The sequence below is a fragment of the Brassica napus genome, chromosome A2 (genome assembly GCF_020379485.1).
Source record: "Brassica napus cultivar Da-Ae chromosome A2, Da-Ae, whole genome shotgun sequence".
In the NCBI taxonomy this organism is placed as follows: domain Eukaryota; kingdom Viridiplantae; phylum Streptophyta; class Magnoliopsida; order Brassicales; family Brassicaceae; genus Brassica; species Brassica napus.
In genome coordinates this window covers 15,191,806-15,208,761 of record NC_063435.1, presented here as the reverse complement: position 1 = coordinate 15,208,761, position 16,956 = coordinate 15,191,806, and the positions used below count along the sequence as shown (strand labels likewise).

At 38.2% G+C, this 16,956-nt stretch overlaps 1 protein-coding gene and 1 long non-coding RNA gene across 2 annotated transcripts; one reads left to right on the top strand and one right to left on the bottom strand.

Annotated features, from left to right (window-relative positions):
• Positions 1 to 2,485: 2,485 nt before the first annotated feature.
• On the bottom strand, positions 2,486 to 6,484 carry LOC125586397 (poly [ADP-ribose] polymerase 2-like). Its single transcript, XM_048756480.1, has 16 exons — positions 5,480 to 6,484; positions 5,316 to 5,397; positions 4,999 to 5,234; positions 4,678 to 4,804; positions 4,508 to 4,584; positions 4,374 to 4,447; positions 4,259 to 4,305; positions 4,129 to 4,178; positions 3,957 to 4,019; positions 3,773 to 3,853; positions 3,570 to 3,680; positions 3,391 to 3,466; positions 3,168 to 3,310; positions 3,022 to 3,095; positions 2,815 to 2,920; positions 2,486 to 2,732 (listed from the first exon to the last, which is right to left on the bottom strand). The coding sequence occupies exons 1-16, from the start codon at positions 5,906 to 5,908 to the stop codon at positions 2,643 to 2,645; spliced, it is 1,866 nt and encodes a 621-aa protein (XP_048612437.1). The 5' UTR covers positions 5,909 to 6,484; the 3' UTR covers positions 2,486 to 2,642.
• A 114-nt stretch (positions 6,485 to 6,598) lies between these two features.
• LOC125586398 lies at positions 6,599 to 16,669 on the top strand. Its single transcript, XR_007322916.1, has 2 exons — positions 6,599 to 10,556; positions 10,637 to 16,669. It is a non-coding gene; the product is annotated as an uncharacterized LOC125586398 (long non-coding RNA).
• Positions 16,670 to 16,956: the final 287 nt, after the last annotated feature.

Below are 16,956 nucleotides of genomic sequence, written 5' to 3'. Positions count from 1 at the left end.
AGAGTTTATGAATGAATGCTCTTGCATTTTATTTTTTGAATAGTCATTAGTTCATTACATTTGGTAATTGGTATGTTTTATCAATTCAGTCTCTAGAGCCTAGAGGTGATGCAGCGAAACCCAATCTAGTGGCTCCCCAAAGCTCATAAACGACATGTTGGCCTCGTAAGATCCAACCAGATGGTAATTAGCCACTTTATAGGGAAATATCTGTCTAGTCCGACTTTTTTAAAAATGGTTTAGAAAAATTGTTTCATTTTAGGACTTATTTTCGTCTAATCTAACACTTAGATGCCACCTAAACTGATTTTAGAACATTGGCTAAGAGTTATAAGCTTCGTCATTATACTGGTTGAAGTAACCAATTAATGGATGGGTTTATAAAGTTTTAATTCTAAATTTACAAAAAGATTAAAATAAAATGTATTGAAAATATAGAAAATATATCTTCTGAAATATTTTTTTTTAAAAGATAAATCATTTCAAAACTGAGGTAATAATTTTATCGTAAAGTAGAATATATTATTACATAATTTAATGGGCAATTGTCAATAATAGCACCTTTTGAAGTTTATGTCACAAAAATAGCACTAGAAGGAGAAAATCACAAAAATGACATTCATTAAAGGGTAAAATATCTCTAATATCCTTGGTTTAAAATTAAATAAACAAACAAAAATAAATAAAAATACATAAAATAAAAATAAAAAAATGAAAAAAAAGAAATTTTTTTTATAGTTTCAGATTAAATTTTTCAGATTCGAAATTTTTATAATTTTTTTTTGAATTTTTTTTTTCGAAATTTTTTTTTTATTTTTTTTTCAAATTTTCTTTTTCTAATTTAAAAATACTTTTTGAAACTGTTTTTAAAATTTTTTATTTTTATTTTAGTATTTATTTTTTATAAAATTTTAAACCCTAATTCCAAAACCTCACCCCCTTAACTCTAAACCCTAAGGTTTAGATTAATTAACCCAAGGGGTATAAGTAGGGGTGTCAAAATGGGTCAAATGAGTCAACCCAACCCATAACCCAAATGGGTTTACTGTTAATGGGTCATGGGTCAACCCAACCCATTAAATTAAATAGGTTAGATGGGTTAATGGTTGACCCATCAACCCAACATCTTTATAATGAATTATTTTTAAGTTAAGACCAAGTTGATCGAAATAAAAAAACGTTTTTTGTGGTTTTGGCGGGAAAAAAATATTTTTGCGGAAAAATAAATTTTTGCAGGTTCGGTGAGAAAACACGTTTTGTGGTTTTTGTGGAAAACAAGTTTTTGCGGAAAAATGCGTTTTTGTGAAAAATTGCATTTTTGCGGAAAATTGCGTTTTTGCGGTTTTGGCGGAAAAATGTGGTTTTGGCGGGAAAACACGTTTTTGGGTTTAGGCGGGAAAACGGGTTTTTGCGGAAAATGCGTTTTTGCGGAAAAACGCGTTTTTGCGGAAAAACGCGTTTTTGCGGAAAAATGCGTTTTTGCGGAAAATTGCGTTTTTGCGGAAAAATGCGTTTTTGCGGAAAATTGCATTTTTGCGGAAAAACGCTTTTTTACGATTTTGGCGGAAAAATGCGGTTTTGGCGGGAAAACACATTTTTTGTGATTTTGGTGGGAAAAATCGTTTTTGCGGGAAAATTGATTTTTACAGTTTTGGCGGAAAATTGCGTTTTTACGATTTTGGCGGAAAATGCGTTTTTGCGGTTTTGGCGGAAAAACGCATTTTTGCGGGAAATTGCATTTTTTGTGGTTTTGGCGGAAAAGCGCGGTTTTGCGGTTTTGGCGGGAAAACGCGTTTTTGTGGTTTTGGTGGGAAAACGCATTTTTGGGGTTTTGGCGGGAAAACACGTTTTTGTGGTTTTGGTGGGAAAACGCGTTTTTGTGGTTTTGGCGGGAAAACGCGTTTTTGCGGTTTTGGCGGAAAAACTTTTTTTCGCGATTTTAGCGGAAAAAACTTATTTTTGCGGTTTTAGTGGAAAACGCATTTTACCACCGAATAAATGATTAAACTTTTGAAAAACTCATGATTTTCCAATTCTATCAAACCTTAGAATTGAGTGGTTTACTCATGGTTTGTTAATTGAAAACAAAATGGGTCAGAGTTGACCCAACCCAATAAACCCATTAACTTGCTAACCCATTAACTTGTTAACCCATTAACCTATTAACCCATTAACCTATTAACTCATTAATCCATTGGATCAAAAATAAACAGTTCATTTGGGTTAATGAGTCAACTTGGGTTGGGTCAACCCGTGGGTCATGACCCATTTTGACACCCCTAGGTATAAGTGTATATTTACCTCTTTAATGAAACCTATTTTTGTGACTTTGAGTCTTGAGTGCTACTTTGGGAACAAAAACTTGGTTTGGTGCTATCCTAATCTTTTTCTCTAATTTAATTAGGTAATAATAGTAAATTGTGTTTAATTTTTAAAATTTTATTAGTTAAAATTTGCGGAAAATAGTTAATCATAAAAAATAATATACTTATAATAAAATTTAATATATATTTTTAATATATGTGAAAACTAAAAATAATCATTATTTTGAAACGAATGAAGTAAAATCCGAATTCAGGCGGGATAAAAGCGCACAATACAAAAACAAGTCGATTAAAAATGAAGTGGTTGGTTCTTGATCATTACTTGTAGTTGAATTTGACTTGGATCACATAACGCATCTTGATTTGTTCCGTGTTGTAGACAATATATTCGTTGTACAATAACATCCCCTGCAAAAAAAAAAAAACAATTTATAAATTTGACTTTTTTGTGGACACTGGTTTTGTGAAATGTGCTAAAATAAAATAAAACCATGGTGCTTGAATGATCCTCTGGTTTGCCAAGTGGGACAACAACACCCTCTTCTAGTGTCTTAGCCTCTGAACCGTTTGGTGCTGTTTTCCCCACACCTTTTGTGCTGCAACCATCACTTACAAGTTAGGAATCAAGGTTCACATAATAGAAAACCCATTATTCGTAAAGAACTATTGTGGAATATGAATGAGATTATCTATGTACCTTAGCTTCCCCGGGGGCAAATTATCCGCCTCATAATCCGGATATATAAGCTCATTCACGTCTCCCAAAGCAACCTAAGAGTAGTAACATTAAGAAAACACAAAAAGGCAGCTTATGTTCAATGCTAAAGAAAAAGAGAATATTACCTCGCAGAGGAGCAGAACGCCATCATTGGAACCACTGTTAGCATAGCAGTAGTTCGCACTCTTGGAGAACATATCGGCAAAGTAAACCCCTTTTCCGAACCTGTAACCAGTTACAGGCGCTTCACGAGGAGCTATCCGAAGACCTGTTTGGTTGTCTCATAGTACTTCTCTTCACTATGCAAAGAGACCAAAAAATAATGATAATAACAGAGAAATCTGTTACCTTGAGATAAAATACCAACCCAGTTAGTAAGACGTGATCCATGCCACAGTAGCATCCTGTTCTTCGAACTTGAAAACTACCAAAGAAAATTTAAAAGTTTCATAGAGCCAAAATGAGCAATCAGAATAATTGAGAATGGTAAGTAGTGTTAAGGACAAGCTTGAAACACAATAACATACTTGTTGGAATCTATCAGCTTCAACAGCTCTCGAAGCTCTAAACAGTTGAATAATTTCAACGGTGTATCCGGAATCCGCTTTCGCATGAGTGTTCTCCATGTATTTGGCAACCTAGTTTAATTAGGGATAAGGAGAAGACAGCAAAAGATATAAACGATACAGACATGTTTGAGAAACTCTAGTTAGCAAAACCAAAAATATACCATAGAAAACTCTTCTGAATCAGCTCCTACTGGTGTCAATTCACAGTTAAGTTGCTGGTAGTGATAATATAAAGGATCATCCTACAGCCATTGCCAAAAAAATAATGCCATAACATTATAGAACTATATAAAAAAGTTAGTTGATGCCTTAAACCCACACAGACACAACACTGACTTCACTTACTTGCAATCCCTGATCGATGGACAACAGCTTTGTCGCGAATTCGATTTCACCTAATGCTTCAACCTTACATTATATATTGATGTGTTAAAACTTACACATAACATGTAGCACCATACTATGAATTTTTTTAAGGCCAAAACTACTCAAGTAGTAAACAGTAGAAAGAAATTACCATTTCTATTTTCTGTTTCAACTTTTGGGGAGTGTCTATAACAAACTGACCTGTTACAACTCGCAATTCGGAATTTTTAGTGAATGTTTATTCAATTTTTAGCACAGATGTAAAAGGCATATGAACTTACACATTTTCTTGAAACCAAAATCATGGGGTATCACAGTATAGAACTCTCTGCACCAATAATACTACAAAGTTAGACTAAACGAGACACTTGGTCTAGCAATTAACGAGAAACATACCCACTCAGTTCCTCAAGCCTTGCTCTATCATACCGCTCAATCATCTCCGATATTCTCTGCAACACTTCATAACCCTAACGAGATCCAAGAGGAGTTACTATCAGATATCACAACAAAATATAATGAGACCAAACAGACCATTTAATATATTTTTTACCTTTGATATTGGACTTGCTTAGCTTCCCAAGTGGTAATTCTTTAGCGTTGTATCCTTCAAAGTTCAAATATCGAGAAAATATATGAGAAGCACTACGACAATCTGCCTATGGATGCCCTCACTTAATGAACTAAGAAAGAGACCAACCTAGTTCCATCATTTGCTGTGCCATCATGCTTACACTGCATATAAGAGACATGAACTTGGAAACCTGGGGATCTAGTTTTGATTCATCACGTGTAACTTTAGAAGATGATTTGGGAATATCATTTACCTGAGAAGAAAAAAAAACATTGCAAACTTAGAGAAAGTGTATTCAACAATGAGAAATCTTGCTAAAAGAAATGATCTTTAAAGTTTTTCTTTTGGTAAAAATGTTAAGAATGATCTTTAAAGTTGCGATAAATAAAAAAAAGTTTTCTAAAATATAGAGGCATCAGTCAGGATTCCAAAAAAAAAAAAACTCACAACTGAATCATTTTCTTCTTTGCCATAGTCCACTTCAAGCCATGCATAGGACTTGGGGTGAAGGACAAACTCCTTTCTGTCAGACCAATGATTCCTTGTCTTGTCATAGAACTTGTTGCTGAATATTTCCATTGCAGGATCACATGAGTCATAAGGTCCATCTAGTTTACTCTGTCCTTTCACACCAACTCTTCCCCATCTGAAGTGGACCATATATGTTTTCCTGTTATCAGACTCTGCCCACAGAAAGATTCATGATATAGAAAGAGATAACAGGCGTCATCTTACTAATCATAATCTGGCCAAGAGGAACCGACCTAGCACTTGTAGGACAAAGAATTTGTTACTATTATCCCTGACATTTGTCTGGTTCAACATGGCATCATAAACATCATCACCCTACAACATTCAACAAAAGAAAAACTCAAGTCAAATGGGCACATTCTTGAACACAATAAGATGAAAGAAACAAAGAACTTGCCCTTTGTAGGACATGGTACTCGCTCTTTACGTGATCAGGAATCCATTGATCCAATACCGCTGCTCCCTTCTTTGTTGATTTCTCTTCTTCGAGACCATTCTTGTCATCTTGAGCTTCATCATTGCAGAGCCTCTCGAGAAGTTCCTTCTTGGTACCCGTTGTAGCTAAGCCTCTCTTGCTAGCTTCCTTCCGCAACTCCTTCACATTCATCGCACGAAACTCGCCGATTGCAATCAACTTGTTCGAGTCATGAGTACTATCCGAAGAGTCTCTGTCTCTTTTCCTCCTGCTCTTCGATTTTACCGTCTTTGCGTCTTGTGCGATAGCCTCTTCAAGCCTCTCCACCAGAACGGGTTTGAGTCCGGTGGTAACAAGTCCACGCTCGGCGAGCTTTGCACGGAGTTCGTTGACTTTGAGCTTCTTTGCCATTTTACCTCCTTTCGTCTTCTTCGTGGCCGGAGAGGGTATTATTAGAAAAGGTTGTTTTTTTTATGGTTGACTTGAGAATAGAGTTCGCGCGAGCATTTTTGAAAGTCTTCTCCTGCATCACTGTCTTCCTTTTATAAATTCAAAATTAATTTAGAAAATGATGATTTTTTAGTGGATATTTCCCAAGTAACTCTTTTTTTTTTTGAAAGATTTACGTTCTAGGACACTTTTCCTATTTTTATTTACACTCTAAGATACTTTGTTATACAGAGGTACTTTCCTTACCAACTAGTGTTACTCCTTAACTAACTCCTTCCTTTCTCGTTAGTTTCCAAAAACAAGTTACCTTCCTATTTTGTTATTAGTTGCAATTTGAGCGGGCTTTTTGTCCTAGCCATTGATCCCATTATAATACTAACGGTTGAGATTTCGTTTTCCAGATCTGGATAAGACATGTACTATCATTTAACCACAACCATCCAATTAAACTCCCATCCTACGGCCCAGATCAATTATAGTGAAAATCTTTTTTTATCCCCACATGTTTTTGAGTTTTGTTCTTCCTTGTTCTATGTTCATTAGGTTAGGATAATATTTGCTAATTATCCATCGAAAGCCAGAGGACCCGAGACTCAACCCTCATTATTGGTATCTAAACCGAGGTTTGCTAACTAATCTATGTTTAACGACTTGTTTACTGATACTATCTGAAACTCGCTTTGATTAACATCTCTGTTTCGCTTTCTAGGTTTATCCATGGCGGACCAGTGTATGGTTATCGCCGGCGACTGGAAGACATCTGATGACAGCAGCTGGACATTCACTATCGACAAACACCACATGTCCAGGATCGTCCCCCTTTCTCCCACGATGACCTTGCTTGAACTGCAAAGCAATGTGCTGAAGGAGTTTTATCCCAACACCGAACTGCCCCCATCCGCTCACTGATCTATTGACTGCCTAACACTAAGGAACTTGCCACCAGAATCTCAACACCACCTGTCATGCTCACCCACGACAGGTCTGTCTTGTATTTCTATCGTCATTTTGAAGCACACATGGAAATGAATCTGTTTGATTATCGTGTACATTTAGGGTTATGTACATGTGGATATATAATTTTTGTGTACATGTGGATACAAAATTCTGGTGCACATTATATATTGTAGTTTTTTGTTTTTTTTCTTTATGTGTTATGAGATGAATTGCTTCATAGATTTCAAGGTTTTTTAACTTATTGTTGCACACAACACATATATATGTAGATGAGACTGAGAAAGATTTTGCTCTGCTCACTTGCTTGTTTAGACATGGTTGGCACTCATCTACCATGTCGCTTACCAACTGTCCGAATGCAACTCGTACACATGTACATTCATTTACCCATCTCTATATGTACAACCCCAATTTCCTCCTCCCAAATCGAATATGCTCATAAATCATGTCATCACAACATCAAATTAAATCGAATATGCTCATAAATTATGTCATACATATTCGTTCTCCCGTCCACAAATTGTGTCATGACTATTTCAAATTAAGTCAAATTTGTATACATAGTATGTACCAGACTGTCTCTTGTCCATGCATACAACTGCACTTTATTGACACGCAACAGAAGCACTTGCATCAAGTTTCACATTACAGAAGCCGCATAAATTCAAAACCTCAACTTAAAAAATACACACATGTCGCTTACTTGCTTGTTTAGACAGTGTTGGCACTCATATACCATGTTGCTTACAAACTGTTTGAATGCAACTCGTTCACATGTACATTCATTTACCCATTTCTATATGTACAACCTTAACTCTCCCCCCCTAAATCGAATATGCTCATAAATTATGTCATCACAACTTCAAATTTTACAGCTTTAGCGATTTGTTCTCCCGTTCATAAATTATATCATGACTATTTCAAATTAAGTCAAATTTGTGTACATAATATATACCAAACTATCTCTTGTCCATGCGTACAACTACACTTTACTATACGCATGTACACGCCATCGATGCACCCTTCCATCAAGTTTCACATTACAAAAGCCGCATAAATTCAAAACCCCAATTTAAAAAAATACACACATACGTACACTGATTTCAATTCCCACAATCAGCGGCCCCTACTTGTATACGATTTTTCTTTAATGTCCATGAGTACATCTACTCCTCTTTGTATACATGTACACATTAACCGCTCAAAGATAGGACACAAAATGAGCCCATAAGCTTTTCCCTCTTTGTACACATGTACGCAACTACCCCTCTTGTTTTTAGCCTAAACAGGTTGTCAAAGCATGAGCCCAGAAGCTTTTCCATCTCTTATGTCCCTTCAAGCACATCCTTTACCAGAAGAAGATACTCCAATGATGAATTACAGTTGTGCCTTTTGCTTGGGTATCAGTCAGTCGCAAACAACCGGGACGGTAGCCTCTCATCCACTGTTCCTTCCTCTGGTTCTGCTACCTCTGTAAGACAAGAGAATCTTAGAAATCTCAACAATCTAAACTAGAAAACAGAGAACCCAAAATAACTTCCCCTACACAGAAACCCTAGATCAGAACCCTAAACCAAAATACGAAATCCAACACGAGTTAGCCCCCAAAACACAATAACGAACTTAGATTATGCGGAAATTGCAGCCCCATCATGAATACATCCACAAATCCACCCAGAAAAAAAAACCCAACGAGTTGGGGAGCACGGTGAGAACTAACCTTTTCCTTTCCCTTTCGAAGCTCGCTTCTTTCGCACCGACATCAACTCTCCCGTCTCTTTCTAGCGTCTCAACGTTCTCCGGCGGTAAGATCGATCGTCGCCTTCTCCGTCGGTAAGTCTGTTCGTCGCCTCTCGATGAAAAAGAAGAAAACGCATTAAGTTTCAGTTTTACACGTTCCCAAGGTAAAAAAAAAAAACAAAATCAACTTAATTTTGAATCCACCAATCACAACCCGTTTTTTTGAATTTAAAATTCACTAACCAGCCCAACTAAAAATAAATCGACTAATTACTCAAATGCCCATCCTTGGTTTGCCTTTTAAGAGGCTAAATAGGTCTTCAACCATAGAAAACTACCTCATAGCATATTGTGTCTTATGGTGTAATAAAAACACACAAAGTGACCTTTTATGTTAATAACTCTTTTTTTCTTTCTTGTAACTTGATTGCCCAAGTAACTTTACAAGCTCGAAATGACCCCCCCAAACTTTAGGTTAGATTCCTGAATCAACCCCTGACTTTCTTAAATGAATTCAGTATATCCAGTATTTATTTCCTAATTTCCTAAAATCATGAAAAACATTTTGTGAAAAGAGTTAATTTTTTGTAGATATATTTTATTTTTTTTAGACAAATTAAGTTGAAATGAAATCTATGATGACACGTGAAATTACTAGTCAAAAACAAAGACGGAAAATACATCTCTTTTTTTAATATCTAAAATTTTGCTGGATTTAAAATGAAAATAAATTGATACAAATAGTATTTTCGTGCTTAAGGTTCGCCACTACTCACTTACTTTCCACGGACGTGCCTACAAATTGCCATCAACGGATAAAAGACTACCGAGTAGCTAACCATTTGATCACAATTCATTTTTCATTAACACAGATTAATCATCTTGAAAAAAACTTGACTTTTTTATGAAATAGTTCAAAGCTGTTGTGTTTTTTATAATTTAGTTTTAGAATTGTGTATAAACGAATTTTGTATAAACCTGACTTTAGCTTCTTCTTTTTAACAGTCTACCCAACCACGATTGAACAAGCTTTAGCTGTACATCGAAGACGGAGACATCGAACCACGATTTTACAACAGGATCAAAGATGAGCTTGATCTTGTACGTCAAGACTATAATGAGAATGAAGAAGACGTGGTCTTATTTTTTATTTTATTTTTTTTGTAACTGAGGCTTTTTTATATTAAAATGCAAAAGGAAATAAAAGTTTACAAGCACAATGCTTAAGTTCAGGGCGTAGCCCAATACTAGAGAAACACATAGTTATAAGAACTCAATTCTGAAGTCCAAGTAGTCATAGCCCAAGGTAGTTTAACAATGGCGGAATAGGTGAAGAGTCGTGGGAGAGAGAAGCATGAGGGAGGGAGTTGTCGATGATAGAGAAGTGGTCTGCATGTTAGATCCATCCTTGCAGCATCGCAGACGATAGGGCAGGGTTTGATTCTCTGAAGCTCTGGACTCTGTTTCTGATTTGGCGATCAATAACAGAGAAGATCACATCAATGGTTTTGAAAGAATTAGTGTGAAGCATGGTGTTTCTCTCGCTCCAAGTCCAGTAGATCACTGACTGACAGACTAGAAGGGTGAGGAGTCTTCGCGGTCGTTGGGCCTTCTGACGAGGAAGAGAGCGCATCTGGTCTTGAATCCCAGGTTCTGAGCGGAGTGATACACAGCTTTCCCGCCGCCAATGACCACAAATCAAAGCTATAATTGCAGACATGGAAGAGATGGTCTCGTGATTCTGGTGCGGAGTTGCAGAGAAGGCAAAGAGGAGGGACAGTCAATCCCCAAGAGATGAGTCTATCCCAAGTTGGACATCGATCCAGCACTACAAGCCATAGAAGGAAGTTATGTCGAGGGATACCGTATTGTGACCAAACGGTTGTAGACCAGTTGACCTTACTCCTCTCAAGTAAGAATAAACTTCTCCTGTCTTGAATGTTGTTGAGACCCGTCCATTTATCTCCCATTCATAGCAATCTTCATTTTCAGTGAAAGAGATAGTGGTGAGGTACATGAGTAGTTGGAGCTGAGTGCCGGACCTGGGAGCAGGGATTCGCCATCCTCCATTCCTATAGAGAGACGAGAGTGTAGCCTTCAGGAGGATGCGCAATAAGGGGGATTGTAGAAATATGTCATCTTATCTTCTAAGTCTCTTAGCCAAGGAGAAGGTTTCAAGCTAATGTTGGTCTTATGAAAGGCACATGAGTTGGGCATGCTTTGGCTAAGTTCAAGTGGGGTTAAGAGAGTCATTAACCACTTAAGCTGAAGATATTTTCTGAGCTGGATCAAGTCATCGTCATCTTCACGAGACGGAGATACGGTTACGACGTCGAGGTCTGTAACAGAACGGTGAGCAGAGAAAGAGCTCGTGCTCGGGAGAGAGAGAGCTTGAGACAGAGAGAGAGAGATCGTGAGTGAGAGAGAGCTAGTGAGAGAAGGAGTTTCTCTGTGTATCTAGCTAAGCTCATCTTCTTGTTTCTTCTTCCTAGATCATACTCTTATCTCTTGGTGATTGTAACAGAGATAGAGAGGAAGAAGATCTCCTGTGATTGTACTCTTCTCAGTTGATCTATTGGAAAGGTTGAGAGACCTAATTCTCTCTCCGGTGAGTATAGCGGCTTCTCCACATCGGAGAAGTGCGGTGAACACCGGGTTACCAAAAACTCTTGTGTCGTTTACTTTCTCGCTTGATTCGATTCCACACTGCGATTGATTGTTTCCGCTAGATTTGCGATTTGAGATACATTGAAGCTTGCAGGAAACCGATAGAATCCTCTACAAGTGGTATCAGAGCGCTGGTTATGGCGATTCAAGGATTCATCGGTAACGAATCTTGATCGATTCTGAAGAAGAAGAATCAGAGTTTCTGTAGTCTCGAGATCGCATCGCTCTCATATCAAGTGTGACGAATCAGAGCTGATGTCGTTCATTATGCAGTGTCAGCATCAAAGGAAGAAGAAAGTGATGTTCGCTTGTGGTAGACGAAGACGACGTCGGAAGCGGAGGAAAGAACGTTCACGGAGGAAGATCCAGTCGGATCTATTGGTTTCTGGTTTGTAAAACCATGTGCAGAAGCAAGGTGATCTATCTTGAGGCTAGAGTCATAGTCTGGTGTGAGATTATGATGAAGAGACTTACTAGCTATGCTGTGTTATTCACAAGAAAGGAAAGATCCGTAGAGGCTGAAGCAAGAATGAGTTACAGAAGGGAGAGATAGAGTATTCAGAGGAAGGAGAAAGCAAGTACAAGATAGAGAGATCAAGTAAAAGATCATAGCTCTTGAGTCACCATTGCTTTCCCCTGTTCCAGCTGCGTGTCTTCGTTGTTATCGGAGGAATTGAAGGCTGAGTGTTCGTCGTCTTCTTCGTAGCTGCTGATATACTCCTCTCCGGTAATATCTCATGTTGGAGATTATTCAGGTTAAGTCAAGCCGGACTTAAGGAGCTTGAATCAAATCAAGTTCAGCAGATTTCAGGCTCAAATCTTGAAGATAAGGTGGTCTTGTTTCAATACAGTCACAAAGGTAGTTTGTGATGGATGGTTAATCATTTTCTGCAAAGGTTAAAGGGGAACTAAAGCTTGCTGGATCACAAAGGATGTGTGTTATCTTTGCAAAGGGTGATCAAGACTCTGGTCTGGTGTCAGATTGTGTATTGGTCAGCTCGTTTGTGGAAGAAATATGCAGTGTTGTTTCAGAAGATGGAAAGAATAGCAGTTGGTGGCACTTATGAATCTCAGGTATGAGGGACGCCTTGGAAGTTGATGTTGGTATGTGTTTCAATGGCTATTTGGATATTGATTAAAGGTTCCAGGATCCAAGTGAAAGGAAGTTGCAGAGAAGCATGATAGTGAGGTTTAATCAGATATGAAACAAGACAGGTTCAGTAATTTAAGGCTTCAAGGTTGGTTCAGTTTTCAGAGGTTTTGAGTTGCTGGTCTGCAGGTTCAGTCTCAGGGGTATAGGATCAGATTCTTGTGGATGTTGGGGAGCTCAGGTAGCAATGATCAGGGGTTATAAAAAGATCATAATAGAGCTTGTAGCAACAAGGCTGGATTTCTACTAAAATGAATCAAGGCTGTTACATTTGTGGCTACTCTTCAGTGGCAGTAATGTGATGAATAGAAGTGGTTCTGCGTGGGTTCAGTCTCAGGAGTGAAGTCAGTCTCATTGGAGGAATGAGATGAGAAGCTTCTAGTTGCTAGAAGAAAGCAAGAAGAGTCATCAAGTTAGTGATGCAGAAACAGGTTGTGTCTCCAGGAAAAAGCAGCTTGAACTAAGCTTTGTTGAGATGTTGTGAGTAACAAGGGCAAGCTCGGTGAAGAGGTCTTGTTGTCTTACTCAAAGGTGTCTCTGCAGAAGACTAGAAGGGATGAGCTCTGAAGCAAGGCTGATTGAATATCAGTGATAAAGAAACTAGAAAAGAAGCAAGTTTCTGGTTTGTGTTCCAGAGGAAAAGAAAGCAAAGAGTTTATTTTGCTGGTTATATTTCTTATTGGACAGGAGTGTTACAAGTTAAAGTCTGCGGGAATGTCTCAGGTTATGGTAGCTCACGTTTTTCAAAAACTCAAGTCCGAGACAGGTTAAAGTTTCAGAGACAAGAAGGTGGAGCACGTGAGACAAGAGCAGAGCGCATGAGTTAGAAAGGATGCAAATGGTCGAAGTACATTCAGTTTGGTGGTACATCATTGCTTTAAAGAAGCAATGACTCTTGGTGGTTTCTCAGGTATAAGTGACTGAGATTAAATGGCTGCAAACAGAAGATATTTGTCATAAGTTCTGACATGTATGTTGAAGCAAGAAGCCATGTATTCAGTCAAATACACACAGCAGTTTAATGAATCAAGAAGAAAAGTGCAGAAAGGTTTTAAGACTGAGAAGTGAAGATAAGTGTGAAGAGAAATTAAGTGAGGTCTGAGGGGTTACTGTTTTCAGGTGGAGTCTTGCCTCTACAAGTGTTGTAGTGCACATCTTCAGATGTTTTTTGGCTTCAGGTGGAGTAGTGCTACTGGTTCAGGCGAATTTCTCAAGTCTTCTCAGCAGCTTATGGCTTCAAGTGGAGCAGTGTTGTTGGTTTAGAAGTTCTGCTAATAAGCTTACAACAGGTTATGGGATTCATGCTGGTTTTGTGTGGTATCAAGGAGGAGAAGAGAGCCAAGCAGAGTATGTACAAGGGAATGTGAAGTGCAGTGACATCAAGGCAGGATCAGAGAGAAACACAGTTTCTAAGTGGAGCTATTTTCAGCAAGAATCTTGTATCATCGAAGTTTTGGGCAGAGTACACAAGAGGTTTATGTTGGCTTTGCTGGAGAGTAAATCAAAGGTGCTTTTGATCTCTGGTATAAGGTGAAGATTGATGAAGTATCAGTCTGATTTTTTGCATAAATCAGAATGTGAGCAAGCTCTGAAATTACTGGAAGTCAAGGTTGCTGAAATATAGAAAGTTGCAGGTTTTGTGAATGCCTGAGATGAAGTATCACAGAAGTGATCTTGGTATTTTTTCCTCTAACGAGAATTCTGAGACTAGTGCTTGCTGAAGTTTCTCAAAGTAAATCATTTCAAGAAGCATTTGCAACTGGTTCGCAGTTCTAGAGAAGGCTGAAGAAGAAATATGTTATGAACTGGTTTCTGAGACAACAACTTGAGAAGTTATAAGTTGTCTGGTTGCATCAAAGAAAGTTGAAATCTTCTCAGTAAAGAACACTTGTGAGATTGAACAAGTGTGGAGCCTAAGTGTGAAGAACACTAGAGGAAGAGTTAGTGAGCCAAGAAGAGTCTTTGGTTCAGCTGTGAGAAGATTTACGATGCAAGTACCAAAACTTTTGGTGGAGTTTACACACTGTTGAGTGTGTTGCAGGTCTGGTGCAGCAGGAGAAATCACATCATGAGCACGAAATTGATGTGAAAGAAGCTGTAAAAGAAAGTATCTCTTGAATATCTCAGGATCTTATGATGAGAGATATGGTTAAAGGGTACAAGGAGTGTTTCTGAGCTGCTGGTACTGTCTTGTTTACTCAAGGAATTGGAAAGGGAACTAGGGTCGAAAGTACTCACAGCAAGGTGGAGCTTTGAGGCGTGATCTGTTGGAGTTTCAACAGCGGTTCAAGTTCAGGTTTCAAGGTTGAGTTGGCTAGACAGAAGGCTGGTTGAATCAGGGAGGAAACAAGTATGTTTCTGGTTTCTGCAAGAGATTTTCAGTAGTATTTTTTGATTCGGATCTCAAGTACTTGAGGTGAATCAAATGGGTCTACAGAAGAATCAGGTTGCAGGGTCACAATGGTTTGTTTGGACAGAGATTGAGCAGAGATCTTGTATCGAAAGTCTTCTTAACCGGGTTGTGTTAAGCGGCGTGTTCTGTTGGCGACAGCAGCGGTGCAGAGTGGTGTTCAAGTCAGTCTGTTCATTCAGATGGTTGTAAGGGAAATCTCAGGTTAAAGAGTGGGTCTTTACAGGCTGTTGAGGTTGGTTTCAAGGTTTTGAGTCATGGAGCTTCTGGTTTGAGGCATAAGTGGTTCAGGTTCTGAAATAGTTTCAAGCTAGCATCGGCATATCAGTTTTGGCAGAAGGTTGACGACAAGTGCAGTAACAGGTCAAGCATCAAGTAAGCTGAAGCTTATGGATTGTGTTGAGTTACTGATGGGTGGTCGTCTCAAGTTTCTGGTTTTATAGAAACTGCCAAAAGAGGATTAATGAAGAAGTTGAGCTTAACACAAAGCTGTGTTAAAGCGGTTTAACAACTTAAGAAGACAGTGCTCAGGAATGAAAAAAGTGATTAACATCACAGCCATGGCTTGTGAGTTTCATGTCTGGTTCATTGATGGTGATTGATTGTATGAAGACAAGCTATTGAGGTGGAGCTTCGGTTAAGAGGTTGAAAGGAGCAGTGGCAAAGAAGTCTTCAGGTTGTATCAAGATGGATACAGGTTGAGATGCTTGAAGGAAACTAATTTCAGGAAGTATTGAAGCTGAGAAGATGCAAGAATCTGCAGGGAGTTGCAGATGAGCAAGTTTGCTCAAGTACATGAGGAGAAAGCTCAAGGGAAGGTAGAGACATGAAGAAGATCGATGACAAGGTGGAGATTGTAGAAATATGTCATCTTATCTTCTAAGTCTCTTAGCCAAGGAGAAGGTTTCAAGCTAATGTTGGTCTTATGAAAGGCACATGAGTTGGGCATGCTTTGGCTAAGTTCAAGTGGGGTTAAGAGAGTCATTAACCACTTAAGCTGAAGATATTTTCTGAGCTGGATCAAGTCATCGTCATCTTCACGAGACGGAGATACGGTTACGACGTCGAGGTCTGTAACAGAACGGTGAGCAGAGAAAGAGCTCGTGCTCGGGAGAGAGAGAGCTTGAGACAGAGAGAGAGAGATCGTGAGTGAGAGAGAGCTAGTGAGAGAAGGAGTTTCTCTGTGTATCTAGCTAAGCTCATCTTCTTGTTTCTTCTTCCTAGATCATACTCTTATCTCTTGGTGATTGTAACAGAGATAGAGAGGAAGAAGATCTCCTGTGATTGTACTCTTCTCAGTTGATCTATTGGAAAGGTTGAGAGACCTAATTCTCTCTCCGGTGAGTATAGCGGCTTCTCCACATCGGAGAAGTGCGGTGAACACCGGGTTACCAAAAACTCTTGTGTCGTTTACTTTCTCGCTTGATTCGATTCCACACTGCGATTGATTGTTTCCGCTAGATTTGCGATTTGAGATACATTGAAGCTTGCAGGAAACCGATAGAATCCTCTACAGGGATGCGCAATAAGACGTGGTCTTATTGCGCATGAAGCAAGAGGTTGATAAGCCAAAATTTGTTACCAAACATACTTGGGAACAGATAAGATCGATTATCAAGCCTAAAGTGTCTTGAGCGAAGGGTATATGGTTCAGTCGTGACACTCCAAAGTTCGCGTTCAACGCATGGATGACAGTTCTCGACAGACTCAAATGTATAAATATATTTATTTTCATTTTTATTTCTGAACAAAAAGGTATTTCTTTAATACTATTGAAATGGTATTGTTTTTTTACACAAGTTTAATTATTTTCAAACTGTTATGCAAGAACATATATTTTCATAGACATTGTGAATATTAAAAATTACCTTAGCACAAATAAGATATCAAATAAAATCCAAAGGGTATCATTTATTCGGTAATTCAAAACATAGAATCTAGACAACTAATAGATAATGATTTCAATTATTGTTGCGATTTCAATTATAAACTAGGTGGTTGCTCGCGAATTCGTGGGAAAAAAAGTTATAAAATTTAATTTAATATAAGTTTTATGTTTTTGGCATGCTATAATATATATTTTCA